Source organism: Theropithecus gelada, chromosome 18, assembly GCF_003255815.1.
Source record: "Theropithecus gelada isolate Dixy chromosome 18, Tgel_1.0, whole genome shotgun sequence".
In the NCBI taxonomy this organism is placed as follows: Eukaryota; Metazoa; Chordata; class Mammalia; order Primates; family Cercopithecidae; genus Theropithecus; species Theropithecus gelada.
This window is the reverse complement of record NC_037686.1, coordinates 23,364,957-23,389,178: the sequence shown is the minus strand read 5'-3', so window position 1 is coordinate 23,389,178 and position 24,222 is coordinate 23,364,957. Positions and strand designations below refer to the sequence as shown.

General features: G+C 35.3%; 1 protein-coding gene across 2 annotated transcripts in view; it reads right to left on the bottom strand.

Moving 5' to 3' along the window:
- The window catches only part of DSG4 (desmoglein 4), a 39,480-nt gene extending 25,294 nt beyond the window's left edge, over window positions 1-14,186 (bottom strand). Inside the window, exons 1-6 of one of the 2 annotated variants that reach the window (XM_025365462.1) lie at window positions 14,010-14,186; window positions 5,824-5,859; window positions 4,188-4,319; window positions 2,471-2,626; window positions 1,975-2,119; window positions 183-349 (exon numbers count right to left, since the gene is read on the bottom strand). In XM_025365462.1, coding sequence (XP_025221247.1) covers window positions 183-349; window positions 1,975-2,119; window positions 2,471-2,626; window positions 4,188-4,319; window positions 5,824-5,859; window positions 14,010-14,078 — 705 coding nt within the window. In that variant the 5' untranslated portion in view covers window positions 14,079-14,186. The remainder of the gene's footprint in view (window positions 1-182; window positions 350-1,974; window positions 2,120-2,470; window positions 2,627-4,187; window positions 4,320-5,823; window positions 5,860-14,009) is intronic. The other variant, XM_025365461.1, reaches the window with a different exon arrangement.
- Window positions 14,187-24,222: the final 10,036 nt, after the last annotated feature.

Below are 24,222 nucleotides of genomic sequence, written 5' to 3'. Positions count from 1 at the left end.
TGCATTCAATGCCATTATTTCTCTACTCCTTTATTTATATAATTGAGCTTTTAATTTTTATTAAAAATGGATTATTTTTCTTCCCTCTTTTATATTGGAGTAAGGGTACACATAGATCATTTTATCTTTATCTTTTCAAAATTGGATTTTTTTATTTCTTATTCATTCACAGAAGGCTTTACCTCCCTGTCCAAGAAACTGGACATGGTGCAGACCTCTCCAGTGTACCTATTCAGAATGAACATGGGTGCACCTGACGGCTCCTGAGAGACGATCTTGTAGGCAATTTTAGAATTCAAATGATTTTCTTCATCCGCATCTGTGGCACATAACTTTACTACCAGTGCATCTAGAAATAGAAATGGAGGTGGAGAATGGTTGGGACTCAGAATAAATTCAGCAAATCATAAGGCATAAGAAGACAGAGTGGTTGGTCTTCTCCTGAATTCTCTCTGTTTGAGTTTTCCATGGGAATATAGTACCATAACTTTCAGCTCTACCAGTGATTACAAAAATAATTGTGGTTTACTTTATAAAACTCTTTTACTGTTTTAAAAGTACTTGCACTCCTTAAATGATTAAATGCTAAATTAGTAGCAAAACATAGTTCTCTTTAAAGCATGAAGAAGAAGTTCAATAGATTCTTTATCAGAAAGCTGAATAAACAGATTTTTATCTGTTTTATTTTTTGCCATGGTCTTGTGAAATCATTTTCAAAAGCTTAATTAAGATTATAGTTTAATTAAATGCAACATTATAATTATTTATCGAACACCTATATTCTTAATTGCCACTTATCCAGAAAGCAGATAATTACTCTTGGTTGCACTGGAAGATAGCACTTTACCAAACAGTCACAAATATATAATTATTGAAAAGGAGACTTGTCCGTAGCAATATAAGGAGTTCCTAATTACTCATAAGTAGAAAGAATAGGTATCCTAGGCAAATCCCCAGGGACATCAATCTATAGGACAGATTTTTCAGAATTGTCAGGTCCTTGATGTTCTTTTGCTTCCTAGGCAGGGGGACTTGGTTGTGGGTTTCACCTTCTCTTCCTTCACCAATGTTGTCTTGAGGTGTGTTCATGAGTAATCAAAGATAGACTTTGGACTTTGGCTCTCCTAGGCAAAATCTCTTTGCCTCTCTATGGGAGGACCATCCTAGTTTAAAAAAACATTTTGTGTTTATCTGCCTTTTCTCCTGAAATTTATTTTTCCTATTATTTCCCCCTAAATTTGTTTAGAGGTATATGGGCAGACATAGATTTGAAAGGGAAAGGGACATTAGAGGATTGGGGAACAAACCGATATTCATGTGCTGGACATAAAATCAAGGTCAGAAGGCAAAGGGAGAGGACAGACAGGAAAGTAGCCATATAAGAAAAGCATAAGCATAGGAAGGAAAGAAGTTCAGGAGAACTAATATAAAGGAAAGACAGAGGGTATTAGAACTAGAAATGGAATTAAGTGGAATGGAAAAAAATGAAAGAAAATGAGAGAATAGAATGTAGTTTGCTATGTAGTCTGTGAAGATCAATGATTACCCTTAGTGAATGATCTGATGGGTACAATTGCACGTGCTTGCACCATCACGCTCGACCTGGTGTGGGTCAGCCAAACACTTTGAGAAACAGACCAGAACAGAGCCTTCTTAAACATTCCTGGTTTATTCCTCAGTTTGCTCACTTGGATTTAGTTGTTCATGTGCCCAGTAACAATCTCTAGGGAAGGTGCTAAGCCCCTGCTAAATTCCTGTAGGGACCTTCCACAAGTAAGAAGATATTTTATTTTATCATTTTAGACATAGATTTCCTTTTCTAGCTCAGTTATAAGTTAAAATATGTAGGGTTTATTCAAAATACAAGTGTGACCTTTTCTGTCCTTTACATTTCCTGTATGTCAGTCTTCTAAAGCTTTTGACCAAGAGAAGTAGATACGCTGTGACACAGAGAAGGAATGTCATTCTACTTACTGGCATCACTATTTTCTTCAATACTGGCTGTGTATACACTTTGTGAAAAGACTGGAGCGTTATCATTTATGTCCATAACTTTGACTCTAAGCTCAAGAGGCCTTTCTAAGTCTTCACCCCGTGAATTCAGAGCCCGGCAATAGATCTGTGGAAAGTTGGAAAAAAGCTGTCTTTTTCCACCAAAGGAATTTTGGTAACATGCTTGAAAATATATCAGAAAATAGGCAAAGAAACAATTTTTTCCAGTGAATTCAGACTGTAGTACAGTCAAATAATTTAAATATGATCAAGACACTTGACTGCATGTACATGCAACACACCAGAGAATCCTGAACTATAAACTTTTATTTTCACACTCTTTCCATTCCTTCAAGTCTTCTATTTGGGTTCAGTCTACCATGATTTATCAAAAGTAATCCATTATCTTAAGGCAATATTTTTTGAAAAAGGGAAGAAAACTAATATGAACAAATCAAAACATACGTCTATGACTTACCAAGAAAAGTGGAGTTATCTCTCTGTCTACCACTGAAGTGATGTTAATTTCCCCAGTGCGAGGATTAATGGTGAATACCCCATATGGTGGTCGATCAATCCCTACTCCAGAAATTCGGTATGTAATCTTCTGGTTCGATTCGCAGTCTGATCGAATCTATGAGAAAAATAGCTAGGATTGTGATCCAATTTAGAGCAGATAATACTTAAGAGTGTAGTGGAATGAGAAGGGAATGGGTCTCTTAACCAAATGGGCTTTGGATTGAAACCTGGCACCATGAATTAGTTCTGTGTGACCTTGGAAAATTTACTTAACTTTGCTCAGATCAGCTTGCAGTGGGGATAATATCACCTATCACACAGATTTGTTGTGGGAATTATGTGAGATAATGTGTACAACATACACACTTGATGCTAGGTTTGTTATTAATAACACATTGTTCAATTCTCTGATTTTTTAGCATATGCAGAAAGAGCTTCACAAAAGAAATTACAATCTTTACTATTTTTTTTAAAAAAAACTTGTGTCATATTAATAAGTATCCTACCTAAGCTGGAGTCTGAGATTTAGTCAAAATGGTCTATAAATTGAGAATATCAGAGAACTATAATGGTTAGAGATATTGGTAATCATTGTATAAATGTAAACATACTGCACCACTTTTCTGCCAAACAGATTTTATGGCAAATATTCTGCCACATAGATTTTGCTTTAGTAGCTTTTTTATCTATTGCTGATAAATTTAAACTGAAACAGTTTTGAAATCTCACCTATATACTAAAGATAAGAGCATTCAGTAAAATAGTAAGATTTGTTACCCGCACATTCACAGTCAAATAAAGACTGCTGGAAATAGAACTTGGGTTATCTCAACTCTAATCCAAAGGCCCTTTTTGCATAGAAGAAAACTTAGGAACCTCCCAAAATGCAAAGATAAAGAAAAGAATATGCAATATAAGTGGAATAACGTAAAGTTACCACTATGAGTTGAATGGAAATAATAATTTAAAAGCATCCCTCCAATTTGAAAACATCTGAGAGAGAATAAATCAGTTTTCTTGAGCTAAAGTTGTATCTGTAACATCATTGCTGATGCTTACTACGTTTTAATGTAAAGCTGGAAAGAGGGAATTCTGCAGATCAGTTTACTGTTCAAGATCAAGACGCCCAGAAAGAGTGAATGAAGCTATTAATGTTGATCCCATCCTTCATGGATCAATTTATTACACATTCTTTAACTCTCCTTCCTTTCAGTAGGCATTCTTTGTGAAAGTCTTTTAAGACTCTCTTATTTTCTGGGTGTGGAGATCTGGTGGGAACTTTTGATACTATCCTTACTTTCTCGGAGTGAATTCATCAAGTGCAGTAAACTTAGCTTGACTTTCTGGAGGGCCAGTCTTCAGACTGTCATTAAGTGAATACACTTCCTATGACATTGACAGGCAATAATGAGCAGAACACAAATGGATGAACAAAGCCCAGTTGTGCTGGAGATCCAGCTCTTTCTTCTAGAATCACTTGCATTGACTGCCTGCCCCATGTCAGCCTCCCTGCACATGATATTCAAATCGTGCAGGGAGGCTCAGCAACTGGAGCAAATGACCACATTCTGTCTTCTAAAATAACTGTGGAGCAGTGAAGGCTGCAAATCTTGGAAATATTTGAAAGTTGCCCTGCTCTGCAAAAGCATCTGTCATCAGCTTGCTTCGTCACTTACTTTGGCAATGGGGTTCCTCTTCGAATTGTCCTCCCCTTCTCGACAGGCTGCGGCAAACTTGATCCACTCCCGCTTTTGTCTTCTGACTGTTTGCCATTTTGTAGTGCCATTTTCAATGTCAAATTCCTTCACCTTAAGCAAAAATGGTTCGGGTGTCTTACAGTGTTAGAACAATTTTACTTAGAAAGGACATTTATTTAATATTGTAAGTTGCATTTGGAAGAAACAGTGATATTGAATTTGAAGAACAGAACGTTTTCACGAATTCACAACTCCGGATCCATAGAGCTTGGTTAGCCCTGGCTGCCACTCCTTTTGGAATCATCTTGGTTCCAATTATCTGATTCTAGTGAAACAAATTTGATTAGCTACTTGAGGAGCTCATGATGTGCTATACTGTATAAGTTGGGCAGTTTTCCTTTTTTCAATCTATCTTCACCATATAGGAGCCTTGCCTGCCTCACCCTTCATTGAGCTTTCACCAGAATTTACAGTCTGCAGAGTTTAAAGATTATCATTGCTCCATGTATGCACATCCCATATAACATAAAAGTTGTGCTGGTGAGTCATGCTTACCTAAAAGAAAGAAGAGACTTTTTCTCTTCTGTTGATAAGGACACCACTGTGGCTAAGCACCCAAATATATTTTTGTGGAATTAGAAACATATTATTAGTATTGGAGGAATTGATGATTCCTCCAATAATCCCATGGACACCTGTAAGGCTTTGCAATGTTGTCATTTGTATTTGTGCTTGCTATATGGTTTTTCTTTTGTAGCCTTAAGTTGCTACTGTTGGTGTATAGTTAAGAATTTCATACTCTTAATGAGATTAGAAATGTCACTACATGTGCAAGCATATGTGTATATATGCATAAACTATATATATGTGTGTGTTTATTTTTGTAAGTCCTAATGTACCCCCTGAAACACAGGTGATTATAAGTTTATTTAGGCTAAGCTTCATTTAATTACCACTTTACTGAATGAAGCATATATTACAACCATGGTATTTACATTATTTCCCCATTTTGATACAACTTACTGAAATATACCACCTATTCCCTACTTCACCAAAAAGATGAGAAAAGTAATTTTATTTTTTTCCAATGACTTGAGAGGATCATAAGGAAAATTTAACTACTGTAATAAAATAAAACTCTGCCAGAGATAGAGGACAGCAGCTCTATTTCCTCAGTTCCACTCTAAATGGCACCAGATTGTATGTTTTCCATTTAGCTGTGATTATACACTTTGAATGTCTGTCCTTTTTCTCATTGATGAACCATTAATTATCTTTCTGTCTAATGTATCTAAAGAGTCTCTTCCCACTCTAAAGTGTCACTTCGCTTCTTTTGCTTTGCTAGGGGTTGGAAAACATATAAATAAACTACTCATATAGTTTGATAAACAGGAGTTGCTAAGACAATATGCTGTTGCAAACACATGCCCTAAGAGCATAGAGATTTGGGAGCCTGGGTTTTACCATTGCTATTTCAGTTCACCAGAGATTCTTTCTCTTAACTTTTATCTGGATAATTACAATTTCAAATATTCTGATTTTTATATATAACACATTACAAAATTCAGTTTTTGTTTTAATTTTAAATTGAGAAAATAATTTTATTATACATTACCTCAACAATAAATTCACTGTTTACTTCCATCACCACCTGTTTTAATAGAAGATACCACGTTAGCATAAATCTGCATAATTTAGAGGAAGCCATGTCATAAAAACATTGACAATATTCTTTTATTAATTCATTTTTAAATATACATTTTATTGATGATATGAAATAAATATGGCTAACACAAATGAATAATAGACTTTTTGCCCTCCAAATTATTTACATTTTAGGGAAGACAAACACGTAAGTCTACAGCAGGTTAGGATACCTCAGTGGGCTTGATGGAGGATAGAGAAGGCAACTCAAGTGATTCAAGTGAATTTCAAGAAGACTTCCTAGGAGAGTAGGGATTTGAAAGGGCTCTGCAGAATGAAGCTAGTTTCATAAGAGGAATTGATGAGGAAGAGCATTTCAGCCAGGGTGAAACAAGAACACAGTTGTAAAGGCTCTAAGTCAGCGGATGTTCCAGAAATGGTCAATAATATTTTTGCTGGAAGGTAAGGGAACGTATGAGGAGCTGTGGGAGACACAATCTACATGCTACTGCCCTCTGACGCTCAGTGCCATCCATCAGAAAAACAGATGAATAAGTTCTTTGTCAGTTGGAATTTATTTTACTCCTATCACTCCTTGAACTCTTGTATCACCTTTCTATTGATGAATTATTCCTTCCATAGGTTCATCTACTGGAATATATTTTCAAGCTTCAAACATACTTTAATGTATTTTAAGGTTTTTATTGAGCAGTCTAGCATACTTGTCTGTAATGAAAATACAGGTATGAATAGAAATTTTATTTTATTGAAATTTCTGTCATTGTGAAACTCTAAGTGTAAAGAAACATTTTTTCTCTGAATTGGATTAGTTTTACAATTATACTTAGCATTACAATTGAGCAAACAAAATGCAAATATTGAAATTTCAATGCAATATAATTAAATATGAAAAGTAAAACTTTATTGGAAATGCATTGCAAACACGGAGATGAAGTTTTAGAAAAATTAGTTCATAAATAAATATTACTTATTATTAGAATTAAACAAGCTTCAGAACAAATTCTATTTTGTCTGGTTTTGCCTTTCAGTTGTAAGTGCTGGGAAAACTTGTTCATATTAATAGATGACACTGGAATTTTTTTCTGGTAGCAGAGTCATTAAATTCTTAAAACTTATTCTGAAGTACATGACCTAAATCTATAAGGCAATTTATCATCAAAATGATTTTTTAATGATGTATAAGTTGACAACTCCTTTAGGTCCTCTTTTAATTTTGTTGAAGACAAATAATTGAAAACCATGACTTGCAAAAGGATTTGTTAAGTGCTTTGAAATTAACTCTCTTTCTCAATACTGATGTCAATATTTTCCATTATTCCTTAGTTTAGTGTTCCAGATAATTTCACAATCTATTGGAGTGCAACAGAATAATGTTTGCCATGGCTGAGAGGTGTGACTTTTTAAGGGGGATCTGGGAGAGAAGGACTAGCTTGATACCTCAAGTTCAGGTGCACACTGAGGTAGATTGAGTTGAAGAAGGACTAGAAACTGAGGATCTGGAAAATGCTAGAATAAAACTAGAGTTTTAAAGGAATATGCATTCAGAAAAATACGTGTCCCAATTTGAAGACTATTATAGTAACAATTAAGCTGATATCAAGTGTACATTTTGAAGTTCAATGATTTATAGTCCATAGTGGATATGTAGCCTTAAATTATAATTTGGCTTAATAAAAAACAATGTGTTTTATCAAAAATTTCTTGAGACATGCGGGCACGAGAACTCAGTAGTGTGGCTTTGGACAAATCCCCTGGCTTCTCCCTGTTTCAGACTCTGATCCAAATAGAATGACCAAGGCGGAAGTGACAGGCACAGCAAACGCTCAGTACATTTGTAAAGAGGAAGGAAGAATGAAGGAAGAGTTTTCGTCTGTGATTTCAAGGTCGCATTCATAGTGCCCCACGACATCTGAAAGTACTAGTCTATCATTTTCAAGGATTTGAAAGTAGCCACATCAAGCAGACTTGTCTGTAGTTTAAAGGGATGAGGAGTTTTGAGTTCATTTTATCTTGGTCTTATCCTTTCTACAGAGCCCAGCTCAACTGAAGTAACTCTGAGAATTTTTGAGTATAAGCCCCTTTTCATCCTTTTGCTGTCCCTGAATTTTTTATTTTTAATTATTTTCAGGCCAGGGAAGTGGAACACTAGAACCCAGGGTTCTCATCTAGCAGAACCTGTGCTGTGCTTCCATAGTACATTTGTGGTATTTCTGCTCCCTGCTCAGCTGGTTCTAAGGATGAGAGTAACAGAAGCCACACTCTCCAAACCCTGTCACTTTATGTACAGGTCTCCCGGAAGGAACTTGCCCGGTATTACTCCCAGGCCCTATGAAATCATAAGCCCTATCAGGAGCCCTCACTTTCTAAGAAACACCTGTTAATAAGTGTTTTGGAAGAAGCATGGAATGACATCAGCCTCCTAAATTGCATAGCATAGTATAACTGTATGAACCTCAGTTAAACTGTGAAAAGTAGTCATGGACTCCTAGGTAATTGTGGAAATTCCTTGCCTACAAAAGTCTTTAAAAAATTTTTTCTTTTTTAAGACTAGTCAAGTGCAGTAGTGAGATGGTGGGGGGGGGGGGGGAAGAATATAGAACAAGGAGCTTGACCTGTAAGTGACTGTGAACAATCAGTTGAGACAACTCACTACCTTTGGACCAGCTCGAAAGTCATATTTTCAGAGCAATATGTGGGTTAGGCATCATCCGCTGATGTGGCTTGACCTGAGGCCCTGAGTAAAAGACACACACACAGAATGGAAATGGCTGAGCCAGTCATCACAATGGTAAAGTACTAGAAAAGGGAGTTGGAGGCACATGCTGTTGAGGGAGCAAACATAACCCAGAGAGATGTGTGGTATCCTAAATGTATTACAGTCTCTCTGGGCCTGGTTGATGACAGTTTCCTGTCTCACTTTATTTTTGGATATCCTTTTGATAGGTTGCATTAATGGCAAAAACTTGAACAGGACTTTTACTGGAAATATAAAAATGCTTAAGAAACTAAAATTTGGCCAGGCGCAGTGGCTCATATGCCTGTAATCCCAGCACTTTGGGAGGCTGAGGTGGGCAGATCATGAGGTCAGGAGTTTGAGACCAGCCTGGCCAACATAGTGAAACCCCATCTCTACTAAAAACACACACACACACAAAATTAGCTAGGCATGGTGGTGGGTGCCTGTAATCCTAAGTTACCAGGGAGGCTGAGGCAGGATAATTGCTTGAACCCGGGAGGCGGAGGTTGCAGTGAGCCAAGATCGTGCCATTGGACTCCAGCCTGGGTGACAGTGCAAGACTCCATCTCAAAAAAAAAAAAAAAAAAAAGAAAAAAAAAAGAAAAAAGAAACTAAAATTTATGTCTGTGCTAATTTCTGAGAAAGAAATGAAGAGTAAGACACAGGCCTAGAAAGAGTGACATGTTAAAATAGGAGGCAAGCAGGAAAATAAAAAAAGATATTGGGATGAATTAGGCAATGTAAAGGAAGAATGTATAGGGTTGGGCATTGGCCCAAAATGGAAGAGAGTCACTGCTGGCAGAGTGGAGTTTTGGGTTCACATCCTGACTGTCCCAGTTGTGAGCTGTCTGATTAATTTATCCCTTGAACATTTTTTTTTTAAATTTGTAAGATTTACCTTTCGAGACTTTTGTAATCTCTTCAAATGGTTTTGTTAACTGTGAAATGTTTTGTTAATGTCAGGTGTTAGAATGGCAATGTAGTGGTTGGCAGCTTCAGAGAACCAACACCTCGTCTCAATTTGAAGCAGTCGAGCTCTTTTTAAAGCTTACTAACCATATTAAAGTTGCTCATCAACATGTGGGTGGGAAATATATGATGAAGTGACTTGGTAAGAAAGATAAGTTAGAAACTAAATCCATTCATTCATGGAAACATTTTCATTGACGAAGCATGTGACAGACACTGTTCTCCATGTGCAAGACAAGTTTTGACCTGTAATAATATATATATTCCAGAGAGGAATAATAGGATATGCCATACTCTATTGTCATCTAACTTTTAGAAAATTGCAGAAATTTTTCTGAGTCTTGCTTTCTCTTTTAATACTTACTTCTAGAGAGAACACGATGATTTTATATAAGATATGTAGACTCTAAGTCATATATGCTTCTTGCAATATTGGAATAGATATTGTTCTCTTACATTCTGAGTGTATTTAAAGTAGTAGCTACAGAACAAGGCTATTTTTTCAGCTCTATGACTTACCTTTTTAAAGTAAGTAGTCAGTTTTGAAGTCATCCGCATATGTAGGACCAACTTATTAATAAGCAGTTCTTTCCCAAATAATGCTTATAATAATAATTGAGTAAAGCAATTACCATCCTACCAGGTCTACGGTAGAGTTGCCAAGTTCAAGCCTAATTATACCACTTTTGTTTATAATTGCAGGTGTATCAATAATGGCGTTTTAGTTTGTAAGCCATGTAATTTTCTGCATAGAAAAGAAGGGCAAACATTTCTCATGCAAGTTATGTCTGAAGTTTTCCCTCCAGGCACTGTTGTCACACACCCTGTAGTCAGAGCTGCTTTCCACGAGTGAGGAATTCCAACCGTGCTCCCACTTGGGGAAGGGAAGGCAACATTACTGCAGCTTAAACAACGGTTTCACTGCTCTGTAAGGAACTCCTTCCTGGATACTTAAGAACGAGAAAAGAGTCATCGGACTATGTACTCAGGATCCAGAAGCTCTCCCCGACACACAAAAAAGTATCTTTCAAAAAGGAAAAGGGTCGTACAATCCCAAGGGCCATGAAATCTTTTTAGGGCAGGATTTTTATCCTGCAAGTCAATAAGTAGATATTCCTGAGAAAACGATACTAAGTTATAGGTCATGGTAATACCAGATATCTCTTGGGATATAAAACTTTTTTTATATGAAGTTCTCACCATGGACTCTGCAGGAATTTGAAGGCAAAAAATATAAACTTATCCACTGATTTAAAATACATTTAATAATTCCTTAGCCACTTATATTAACAAAACAATAATAGAGGTGAGGTTTGCTTTGATGTAACCTTTGGGGTGATGAGTACATTCTTTCTGTAATAAGCAGTATTGAAACTGATCATTTAAAGCAATCTAGGGTATTCTGTTTAGTACAAATATCAAACCAAATCAGATAAGGTGTTTTTCTCTCCATCATATTTCTGGAAATTTGCCTGACAAGTAAATAAAAACAAATTTCTGTTCCATGTTTTAGAATAACGTATTTGAGTGCATGTGAGAACTAAATTGATAAGTGGCGAAGTTAGTTTTAAATGTGTTTTCAAATTTTGATGCCTGCTCTCAACTTGCAATGAGATAATAGCTATATTTAGCCACCTACCTTCTTTACTTCCAGGAATCAGACTATTTAATGGAAGTGTTTACATCTTATATGTAGCATGAATGGTCACCACACATAGAGAAAAATTCTTATCTGATAAATGGTTGTCTTTTATGACCTTATCAACTTTATATAATATAGGCCTCTTCTAACTAATAACTGTCCTGCCTTAAGTGATTCCTTCCTTATAAAATTTATACAATCTGTAGCATTACCTAAATCCTCAGATTCTCCAGCCAAATTTATGAAAACTATTTATGAGCCAGAAATGAACTTCTACTACGTAAGTATTCAGTGGAGATAATTTTAGAATTGCAGAGTTTCTACAGTAGAAGCAACTTAATAACATCATGTCTAACCATATATTCTCACATGGGATCAAAGGAAGCCCTGAGAAGGTGAGTCCTTTTGCCAAAGTCACACAGCCACTTTGAAGAGGAGCTGTGATTCAAACCCGGGACCTCTGAGTCTCGATTCACTGTTGATTGTCCCGCACCACCCCTATCTGTTTTATAGGAGAAGAACACGATAAGCATCCTTAGGAAGAAAATGCTAAATGACTCGTGATAAAATCAATGGCCTATTGTAATCTAGAGTTTTGAGTACCTTTTACTGGTTAGCCAGTCAGAACTTTGTTTAAAGTACTCTTTGCGGTTGAGATGTAGCTGACACAAAGTACCTGGGAGTCTCTGAGAGGCTGCCACACCCTCATTAGTGTAAGCTGCAATGATGCCCCAGAAAGTCTTTGATTTAGTTAATGAAGAAGGGGCAGAGTTCAAGTTCAGGAAATTAAAGACAAGTAGGCATGCCTACTTTCTTATAATATCTATAACATCATATTGATTCTCCTTAAATAATTCTTGTATTTGTTTCAATTTTGAAACATGCTAGAAGTCTCTACCTCCCAATTCCAGATGTTATTGATTGATATGGTAAGGGATCTATTATACATGCATAAAGAAAAAATACATAAAGAACTTTTTCACAATTACCATGAAATGTCAAACACAAAGACTTCAATATCAATGAGGAGTAGGAGGAATTAAGTATTAAAAACACTAGTGTTACCCAGGAAAATAAATAAATACTACCAAAAAAGGTCCCGAGAGTCTGAAATACAATACTCTTTCAAGATCAAGGAGAGTAATCAACTCTTCAATTAAATAATATTATCATAAAACATGCCTGTGCAGAAGGCAATGGGACAAGATTTGGTGCTCAGAAGTGGCCTCTAAAATCTTGACACATACAGTTTTCCTTACAGAAAACCAAAAGTTTATCTGAGTCAAAGCATGAAAAATTCAGAAGTGTAACAAGAGGTATATACTAATAACTTACTATTTCTATTGAAGACCAAGTTCGATTCTTGCCTCTTCTTTTAGTAACATTTATTTTTTGCAGTAAATAAATCGTGATCATTGTAACAGAATATTGCCCTTCTAGCTTGTGTTTTTAAGTTTAAGAATATTTTTCAAAAATTGTCTTGTTTAATATTCTGTCTCCTAAACTCAGAGGATGCAATATTCTACCACTGTTCTCACGTTCCCTTTTGAGCTCGGGGTTGTGTGCCCTTTGGCAGTGTTTGGCTCCTGCGCTGCTCTTGAAGTTTAGATATGTGAATTCCAGAAGAGAAGCTCTCACTGTGCCTACTGGAGAACGACGTGCTCCCATCTCTCCCAGCCCTAGCTACTCTCTGTTTCTTACAACTGATGTTCAGAGGAGTCTGGTATAATTGCCACTTGCCTAAGAATAGGATGGGAATCATTTTCTAAGCGTAGGTTGTAACACTAATGTGGATACTGCTGGGAGATTGAAGTGTGGCCAACTATAATGCATTTGTCTTAATTTGAAAAATTTGTACAATTCCTAATAATCCTGTCCTCTTATCTTCCCACTTATTTTTCTCAGCTATTTGGACTGAATTGTTCTATCATTTAATCATCAGTAGACTTAAGTCTAGTCTAGTATAACTAATTCTTTAAACAAAACTTTTCTAATTGAATTGGCAATAGTTTAGTGATTGGCCAACTGGAACTCTGTTCTTTGGAATTGAAATTATCTCTTTCTAGGGTAGGATACTTGCTATGCATGCTGCCTGTCTGGAAATCATGTCACACCTTGGGCACCCAAAGGTTAGAGGAAAGTAATATAATATCCAAAATGCCATGTTTACTGTAAAGAAATAAGTCATTTAAATATTTCTTTGCTGGTCTGTAGGAATGTATTAATAATTTGAGAAAAGGTTTGTCTTGATGGCTGGGCTTCATTTTTCTTTAGCAATATCTGACTGGAAAAAATTTTCATGACTTAAATATTTCATCCTTAGTTGCAATGTAATTTCAACATGGCTATCATTCCTCCACTTTGAAAGAAACTCATAGGGAAATAGCTGTTGAAAAGAAATGGGCTCAATTAACTTCCCTTCAAATTTAGAACCCATTTGCGCTGGGAGTTTTCACAGCAATCTATCTGATTTATTTATATGACCATAGAATATGAATTTTATTTCCAATTAAAAATTTTAAAATAGTCCTAGCACTTAAAGTGAAGTAGATTATGTCTCTGAGGGCATATAAATTTAATTCAGCCGGATTCTCACCCTGCTTCTCCATGGCACTTTGTTCCTCAAGGCACAGAGAGTTGTTTGAAATTAACAGAGGCTGGACTTCTAGAACTCTGTTTGTAGGAAGGGGATTAAAAATGGAATAAATCCCATGTAGAAAGCCCGATCACTGATAGAGACAAGACCTTGAGGCTGCATTTCCTTCCCACCTCTTTAAATTCTACTTACCACTAGAACGATCAAAAGGCAAAAGTTTCTGAAGAAGAGCCAATCCATTCCTTTGGGTTTCTCTTGCATACAAATCCTGTGAGATTCAATTTGAGCCCTTGTCTTCTCGGTTCCGAATTCTGCTCTACAGCAAAATACGCTTCGAGACACCCTTTTAGGAGGGCATGGGTGATAACTCTGGTGATCTCTGGGCAGAGAGATGAAGATATTCTATAATGACTCTGTTTCCCCACCCCAAACTCTCAGGCTGGTCTGGAAGACTGGCATTGTTTGGGCTCTGGGTAAGATTTTAGACACACCTTGATTCTTATTGCAATGAAACCCTTTGTTGGACACCAAAGAAAAACCTTACAGAGCTAGGACAAGATTTACAGGGAAGATAGCCAATGAATAATAAATTACTCACAACATAAAAAATAATTAAAACGCTAGGGCCTATCATCATGCTGAATAAAATTAGAAGCCTTCTTCTTACTGCCAACATTGTAAAAGCAAAATTACATATACTGACAACACATACACACACATGTCCACTACAGAACCCACTTCAAGGAATGATACTTTTAGCAGAGGCCATTGTTGAAAGTCATCAGGCCTCAAGTATGGTATAGGAAGAAAGATAGAATAATGAAGCTCGTCTCAATTCAGTTGATTCTTGCTTCTGTCTTTAAAATGTCTTGTAGTTGAACTGCACTCTCAATTTTAAAGATGTTCTTAAATAACAAAATTAAGACGAAGGAACTCTTATTTAACTAGTACCAGTATGTTTGTTTCCATACTTTGGCATTTTCTTTCTTGGTTATTCAGTCAAACCTCTACAATATGATATTTACAAAATCATTTTAAAGTAACTACAATATAACATTCTCACTTCTCATGGTATTACCACTGATAAAAAGTACACAGTGTGGGTGAAGAACACCGTTTACACCATCACAAACATTTATCAAGGAGAAACTGAAGTTGGAAATGTGAGAATTGGGATCTGGATATTTTTGAATATTGTTTCCGTTTTTTCATGTCTCCCTTTTCCTTTGTTACTATGGGTTTGAAACAGGTTATAGAGTATCCTGATACAAAAATTGCAGGCTGGCAGCAACATCAATAAACTTAAAAGAAAATGCAGTTAACTATTCTCTGATTTATAGATAATACATGTTGGTTGGAGAATTTCAAAGGGAGACTGCTTCCTGTCTTCACTATCCCATCACTGTAATTCAGAAACAAGGTTGACCCTGGTAATAGAATGTATTTCTAAGTATTGCTTACTTTTTTGAGAAAAGTAGTTTTAGCATTTTTGGAAGACAGATAAAGTAATTTATTTTTGCATTATTTCATGTCATGTTGAATTAGATAATTTAACTTGCCTAAGATAATTAATGAAACAACACTAGGTCCTTATGTGACATTGCTTTTCACAAGGGAAAAACAACATTCCTCTCTATTGTTGTGTTTGAAGGAGATATTTCACAAAGATTTCTACCGTTTGTTTACACTATAGATGATTTCTTCAGAAATATAAGATTTTCTGTCTACTTGAATGCTATTTATAGGATGGGTTTTAAAGAAAAGAAACAGGAAGCAATAGAAATAGGTACTAGATCATTTATGTGGGTACCTCTAGCTTTCTCCATTTGAAACTCCTGATTTCAGTGGTATCCAGAATTTGAATACAGATTATAATCATGAGCATATTTAGAAGATTCTTCAATAACTAAGGAGTGACTACCTGAAGCCCCATCATTTCATTTCTATTTACTCCTTGGAGATTTGTGGGAATGATCTTTTGTTTTAAATTTTTTTTGGAGACAGAGTCTTGCTCTGTTTCCCAGGCTGGAGTGCAGTAGTGGTCCGATCACAGCTCACAGCAACCTCTGCCTCCTGAGTTCAAGCGATCCTCCCACCTCAGCCTCTCAAGCACTTGGGTTTACACGTGCATATCATCACACTTGGCTAATTTTTAAAATATTTTGTAGAGACAAGGTCTTGCTATAATGTCCAGGCTGGTCTCAAACTCTTGGGCTTAAGTAATCCTCCTGCCTTGGCCTCCCAAAGTGCTGAGATTACAGGTGTGGGCTACTGTTTCCCACAGGGGATGATTTTACAGTGGAATTCTCAAAGACAAAACTTCGTTATGGTTCTGAGCTTGTGTAGATAAAGAGTAGCTACTTCTGTTTCTCTTAAAGAGTATCAGTCATTATAGAAACAGAGCACAAAACATTAATGCTTAAAGATAACCACAGAGATCATATAATCCAATCTCTCCTATCCTCCCTCTCTCCTACCCATGTGATAGTGATAGTCCAGAGAGGCTGTACGGTTTATTAGAGCCAAAGATAGGCAAGAATTCCATCTCCTCTTTCAAAGTCTTATATAAATACCAAACCACTTTTGGTATTTATATAAATACCAAACCACTTTTGGTATTTATATAAATACCAAACCACTTTTCATTATTAGCTATGTATATAAAGGCAAAATAATTGATGGTTTAACACTATTAGCTTTAAAAGACTTTCCCATACTTTAGAGTTTACTGAACTGTTGGTTCTATGAGCAGAATATTTTTTAGCAAGTTTTTTATAGTATTTATTTTTGATGTCAAACCAGTGACATTTCATTTGCTCAGATGAAACCGTACATTGACTTTCAGGGATGCTATTGATATTTAATTATTGTTCTTATGCTTCTGTAATGTTGTATAAAGTAGCAAGACACCTTTATTCTCCACATCACATCTGTGTAGAATATAGTGAGAGCTTTAACACACGTACTTTTCAAATCAATGCTACAGAAGGCAAAGAATTCAATATGTACCAATACAAGTTCTCTTTGAAAACAGAAATGTAATTTATACAGGCAAAGATATTGTGGAAATGACATTAGGGCAAACTTTTCCATCAAATTATTCTAGTCTAGGGTTACTACTGGATATTATTCAAGTATCCAAGGGCAATTCTATTTCTTGAAAGCAGGAGTTAGGGGAAAGGAAATTTAAAAAATATTTATGGTCCTAAAGCATGTTGGTCAAATGCAGCACAAGTTGTTTCTAGAACTGACACAAGCAAAGGGTTTTCAATTAGTCTGGGCCTGGGGAGCAGGGGACAAAAGGTAAACAAGGCTTGTCAAGGTTTTGACCTAGAGTAATTGCTGTGAATACATGTCTGTTCACCTACCACACTGAAGATAAACATCCTGTCCCCTCATTAAAGGCAACTTACGTATGGCAACAAGGGGCCGGCCAACCAGGTTATTTAGTGGGTGTTAGAAATCATAGAGATTAAACATCAGTTTCCTAGTTATGTTATTTCCATAAAGATGATGTTAGTTTATGCCCTAAAATCATACTTACATCCTGACAGAGATGCCTTGTTGATTATCTCTGTGACTTCACAGATATAGGATATATTCCAAATAAGTGGAGACGGAATAGCAAGGCTTCTAACTTTATATTAAATAAAGTGTATTACTTACATACTTATTACATAGTTGCTACATACTTATCTCGGAAATACCATCTTAGTTTACCTCCTGCCTCCCGATGACTACAGTGGCAGCCATTCTACAGTGTGATAATGACTTAGATGTCACTCTGACTTCTTCAGTGACACTGGCAGTGCCCCTCTTATGACAAAGTTGTATCATGTACCTGATTAACCTTTGATGCTGTTCGTTATATATCTGGCAGCCTTGACTATGGAATCTGGTCAGCTCAGGATGTCTGAAGAAGAAATCCAGCAATAGGAAAGTCAAAAGGTAGGCAGTATTTTTTGAAATATATTTCTTGGGCCATTATGTAGAAAATGCAGATTTCCTGGCCCCAAATTTAGTGAATCGGAATCTTTGGGGATGAGATCTAGAATTATTCATTCTTAACACGCTCTTTAGGTAATTCTGGGGCGGCAGGCTGAAGTTGAAGAATTACTGAATCAGGGTAATCACCTGGCCCTGTGGGTGGCCCAGGGAGAAATGGCACCAGGTAAACAAGAACATTTTTATTTTTTTGAGACAGCGTCTCCCTCTGTCACACAGGCTGGGGTGCAATGGTGCAATCTCGGCTCACTGCAACCTCCACCTCCTGGGTTCCAGCGGTTCTCCTGCCTCAGCCTCTTGAGTAGCTGGGATTACAGGCACCCGCCACCACGTCCGGCTAATTTTTTGTATTTTTAGTAAAGATCGAGTTTCACCATGTTGGTCAGGCTGGTCTTGAACTCCTGACTTCAAGTGATCTGCCTGCCTCTGCCTCCCAAAGTGCTGGGATTACAGGCGTGAGCCACGGCACCCAGTCAAGAACATTTTTCTAATGTGAATAAGATTAGCATCTCTTCATGGGGTGGGCCAGGGGCTGGAGAGAGATACTGGTTATTTATATTTCTTTTTATTTGAAATACTTATTTCCTTTTCCCTGGTTTTCCACTGGGCTGCTGATGTCTTTAATACTGGTTCTTTCATATACTTTTGTATATGAGAGAAATGAGCCTCTGTCATATGTGTCACAATTCACTTGTTTTTTTCTTTTAAATTTGTTTGGATTTTTTTGCAATTGATAATGATTATATTTTTGCATAGGATAGGTTTTTATAAACAATTCCGCTTTCTGTATTAGTTTGTTGTTGTAATAAGTTATGACAAACTTAGTGACTTAAAACAACACAAATTTATTATCTTACTGTTCTGGAGGTCTGAAGTCCACAATGAATCTTGGGCAAGGTTGGTTCCTGCTAGAGGTTCTAAGGAATAGATGTATCTCCCTGCTATTTCCTGCTTGGAGAGGGTGCTTTCATTCTTTGGCTTATGTCCTCCTTCCAGCGATCACATCATCTCTGCTTCCTTCCTCATGTCTCCTTTATGTCAGCAAATGTACATGAATCCCCTAGGTTGTATCAAGGTGTGGAATTTCTGGGTCATAAGTTAACGTTTTTTTAACCTGCTAGAGAATACCAACTGAGCTCCCATCAGCAGCTGAAGGAGAGTTTTCTTTGCTCACCAACACCAATATCAAAAGCATTCTTAGACTTTTAAATTTTAGCCAATTTGTAGGATGAGTATTATATGTCATTTGCATTTCTCTGATTATTGCTGTTAGGCATCTTTGCATATGTCTATTGGCCATTTGGATTTTTTCCTTTGTTATTAGTATTAATTGTTAATATTAATATTAAATTATTTAATTAATGTTATTAATATTAAATATCAATATAAACATTTAATATTTTCATATTAAAGTGTTTTCCCCTTTTTAAACTGTATTATTCTCTTTGCTAAAAATAATTTTTAGTGCTCTACGTTATGCATATCCATGTATTATTTGTTGGTTACATGCATTACAAATATTTTGAACTCATTCTGTGGTTCATCTTTTAAATTATTTTAATGAGTTCTTATCATGACTAGAAACTCTTATTTTCGGTCCTCATTTATCAATTCTTTCTTTTATAGTTAATGCTGTTATGTCTTCTTTAAGAAAGCTTTTAATGTACCTATAATATATTGCCTTACAAGTTTATATCTCTATATTACCTGGAGATGATTTTTGTAAATGGTATAGGATCAATTTCATCTTTGTTTTTATATGGATACCTTAATGTCCTAGCACATTCATTGAAAACAGTGTGTTTTTTGCACTGCTTATAATACCAGCTATCATAAGTCAAAATCTGTGCATAAAATACATAATATACAAATAAAGATATTAAAAATATAAAAATTTTAAATAAAAATAAGTGTTCATAAAAGTGTGTATCTTTTTAAGTTGCATACTATCCCTTTTTTCCTTTTACTTATTTGCCTATTCTTATGTCATTGCTAATTTCACTTTAATTGCATAGTTTTGTAGTAAATCTTAATATCTGATAGAGAAAGTTCCCCCACTTTGCTCCATCCAAGTGTTTTGGCTATTCTTGGCTAATTGTATTTCCTGTACTTTTTAAAATCAGCTATCTGTTTCACAAGTGAACTAGGATTTTGATTAGGATTGCAAAATATGTTGAAGTAAATTGGAAAGAATTATCAAATTTCATTTTTGGCTCAAGTATTAGAATACATAAACAGAAAAATCTCTTTTTTAAGGTTTATTTAATACAGTTTAATTATTTTTCACTGTCAAGGTCTTACAGAGACATTTCAAATACTTACTGTTTGGTACTTGAGATTTCTTTGATGCTAGTAGAAATGTTATATTTCGTTAATTACATTTTCTTTCAGATAGAAATGCAATTGATTTCAACCATTTGATTTTTGTGTCCAGTAATTTTGTTAAACCCATATTTTAAATTTGAATGATATTTCCAAAGATTCTTTTGGAGTTTTGACTATGCAATCATTTAATCTGACAATAATGATAGTTTTCTTTTTCTTCCAGTCTCTATAACCTTTCCCTCCTACTTTTTGAACCATCAATGCCATGTTAAATGAAGCTGTGATAGTGAACATCATTGTTATTTCTGTATTTCAAAGAGAAAACCTTTAATATTCCACTATCAGGTATTATATTTGTTTTATTGATTTTATAGAAATTGTGTATAAGGTTAAGAAAATCTCCTGCTCATAATTTGCTAAGAATGTTTATCATAAGAACATGCTGGATTTTAGCAAACATGTCATATATATTGGGAAGATGATATATTTTTTCTCAATCTACTACTGTGTATATTACACGGATAGATTTTCTAATGTTAACCTGATGTTGCATTGTTGGTAATAAATACAAATTTGGTCACTAGTATTTTTGATATATTCCTGGATTCAGTTTGTGACTATTTTGTTTAGGAGTTTTCCATCCAGGTTCATTACAACCAAGATAATGGACATATCCATTATCCCTAAAAGTCTCCCCATGCAACTTTATAATCCTTCCTTCCTACCCTACCCAGGCAACATTAATATGTTTTCTATCACTAGAGATTAATTCACATTTTATGGAATTATATATTATGTTATGTATTTATTAAAGTATAGTTTATTTTTTACGTATGGGGTTACACAGTGTGTTCATTTTTTGTTTGACATTTGTGAGCACAATTATTTTGCAATTCATACTCAGTTTTGTGCATCCATAGTTCATTTGTTTTTTATTGCTAAGTAATATTTAATTGTATAAGTATAGTACAAGTTTTTAAATTTGTTCATCTGTTGATGAACATTTGCATTGTTATCAACTTGGGGCTACCCGAAATAGAGTTGCTATAAAAATTTGTGTACACATCTTTGGTACAGATTTATACATATTCATTTCTCTTGGGTAAATACCTGGGAGTAGAATGTCTGGCTCATGGTGTAGATGCACGTTCAACATTTTAAGAAACTGTCAAACTGTTTTCCAAACTTGAGATATCATTTTACTTGCCCACCAGTACTTGGTATGGCAGACTTTTTAATTTTAGCCATTTTATTAAGCACGTAGTGGTATCTCATTGTAATTTAAAGTTGCATTTTCTTTTGTAAAAATAATTTGAACTTTAATTTTAGATTTAGGGTGTACATGTTGTTACATGGGTACATTGTGTGATGCTAAGGTTTGGGATATGGTTGATTCCATCATCCAGGTCTGAGTATAGTACTCAGTAGTTAGTTTTTCAGTCCTTGCACCTTTGCCTCCCTCCCCTCTCTAGTAGTGTCCAGTGCCTACTGTTGCCATCTTTATGTTTATGAGTGTCAATGTTTAGATCCCACTTATAAGTGAGAACATGTGGTATTTGGTTTTCTGTTCCTGAATTAATTCACTTAGCATAATCGCCTCCAGCTGCATCCACGTTGCTGCAAAGAACATAATTTCATTCTTTTTTAGGGCTGTGTAGTATTTCATGGTGTATATGTATCCCGCTTTGTCCACCATTAATGGGCACCTAGGTTGATTCTGTGTTTTACTACGGTGAGTAGTGCTGTGACGAACATACAAGTGCGTTGTGTCTTTTTGGTACAATGAGTTATTTTCTTTTGGATATATATCCAGTAATGAGATTGTAGGGTTGAATGGAGGTTCTGTTTTAAATTCTTTGAGAAATCTCTAAACTGCTTTTCACAATGGCTGAACTAATTTACATTCCCACCAACTGCGTATAAGCTTTCCCTTTTCCCTGCAGCCTCATCAGCGACTGTTTTTGGTTTTTTTTCTAAACTTTTTAATAAAAGCCATTCTGACTGGTTTGGGATGGTATCTCATTGTGATTTTGATTTGCATTTCCCTGATGATTAGTGATGTGGAGCATTTATTCATGTGTTTGTTGGTCGCTTGTATGTCTTCTTTTGAGAAGGGTCCATTCATGTCTTTTGCCCATTTTTTAATGCAGTTATTTGGTTTTTGCTTGTTCAATTGTTTAAGTTCCTTAGAGATTCTGAAAATTAGACATTGTTGGATGCATAGTTTGCCAATATTTTCTCTCATTCTGTAGGTTGTCTGTTTACTCTGTTGATAGTTTCTTTCACTATGCAGAAGCTCTTTAGTTTAATTAGGTTCCACTTGTCAATTTTTGTTTTTGCTGCAATTGCTTTTGAAGACTTAGCCATAAATTTTTTGCCAAGCCCGATGTCCAGAATGGCATTTGCTAGGTTTTCTTCTAGTGTTCTTATAGTTTGAAGTCTTACATTTAAATCTTTAATCCATCTTGAGTTGATTTTTGTATATGATGAAAGATAGCGGTCCAGTTTCATTCATCTGCATATGGCTAGCCAGCTACCTCAGCATCATTTATTGAATAGAAAATCCTTTCCCCATTGCTTATTTTTGTCAGCTTTGTCAAAGAGAAGATAGCTGTAGGTGTGTGGCTTTATTTCTGAGTTCTCTGTTCTTTTCCATTGATCTATGTATCTATTTCTGTACCAGACCCATGCTGTTTTGGTTGCTGTAGCCTTATAGTATAATTTGAAGTCAGGTAATGTGATTGAAGCAAGCTTACTTTATATAGACATTAATAACATTAATGAGGGCTCCACCTTCACAAGCTAATCACTTCTCAAAGGTCCCAACTCCTAATACCATCACCTTGGGGATTAGGAATCCAACGTATTAATTTTGAGAGGACATGAACATTCAGACAATAGCAACTCTGAAAGAGAGCTGAAGGAAAATTAACTAGTTCTAAATGTTAGTAATTTGGATACAAATTTTACTGTATTTAGTAGACATTATTTGTGTTGTGTGTGTTTTTGGGGCAGAGGGGTTAATAACCATTTTTAGGCTCTTCGTGAAGATGGGTTATTTTCCATTTTTATTTTATTTATTATTTGTTGGTTTCACAGAGCTGAGTAAAGTAAGAATGTCTTGACTCTGATATCATTTACTGCACATTCTCAATGTCTTCATTTTTGTCATCTTTGGCAGTTTCCTCTTTGTAGAAGCTAAAATATATATATATTTTAGCTTATTTATTCCTAATTATGGCTTCTAGTTTGTCAATAGTTATCTAATTATATCCCTATTTATAATTAAAGTAAATGTACTATGTCACTGAGGCATATTAAAACGTATACAAATTTAGATCTGCTCCAAATTCCAAAACTATTAACTTGGTTTTTTTTTCTATAACTTAGCTCTCTAAATTAGAATTTCCTTATTTCGCTCCCTAGTGAATTTTGGGAGATTAAATTAGATACTTTTATGTAAAGAAAATAGCACATAATTTCTTCTCTTTTAGTGTGTTCCACTTTTCAGAATTTCTAGTGAGTGTTTACATATTTTACCTGTTTACTAAAACCTATAGTATGGGGTATAGATCTGACTTGATTTTTTCCACATATTAATATCTAATATTTAGTGATAGTCATTAAATATGATTTTCCTTTTTTTGTTTGCTACTCTGGTTCATAATGCATAATTTGTGATAATTGTCTCCCTGTATTTGAAATTTGATATTATATTGATTTTTAAGTTTTATTTTGGCTTTCATGACTATTAAATATATTATTCATCTTAAAAAAGAATTCATTATCCTTACTTCACAAACCATAATGTTGTAAAAGGAAGGCTTTTAGGCTTTTGATAAAAGTGTTGGTTAAAGAAGACCAACCAGAAGGCTTCCAGGATTTTTCTAAGGAGGATTGAGCTCCATTAATAATAAAACCTATTAATTATGTCACTTGTCTAGAGTTTCCCCACTGCAAGTCTTATATTCCTGTTTTCCAGTCTCGTGTTTATTTTTGTCTTTATACTGAAAGCAGATTAGTTTTCTTGGTGATGAATTCTCAACAGTCAAGTTTATAGAAGATGATGTATAAA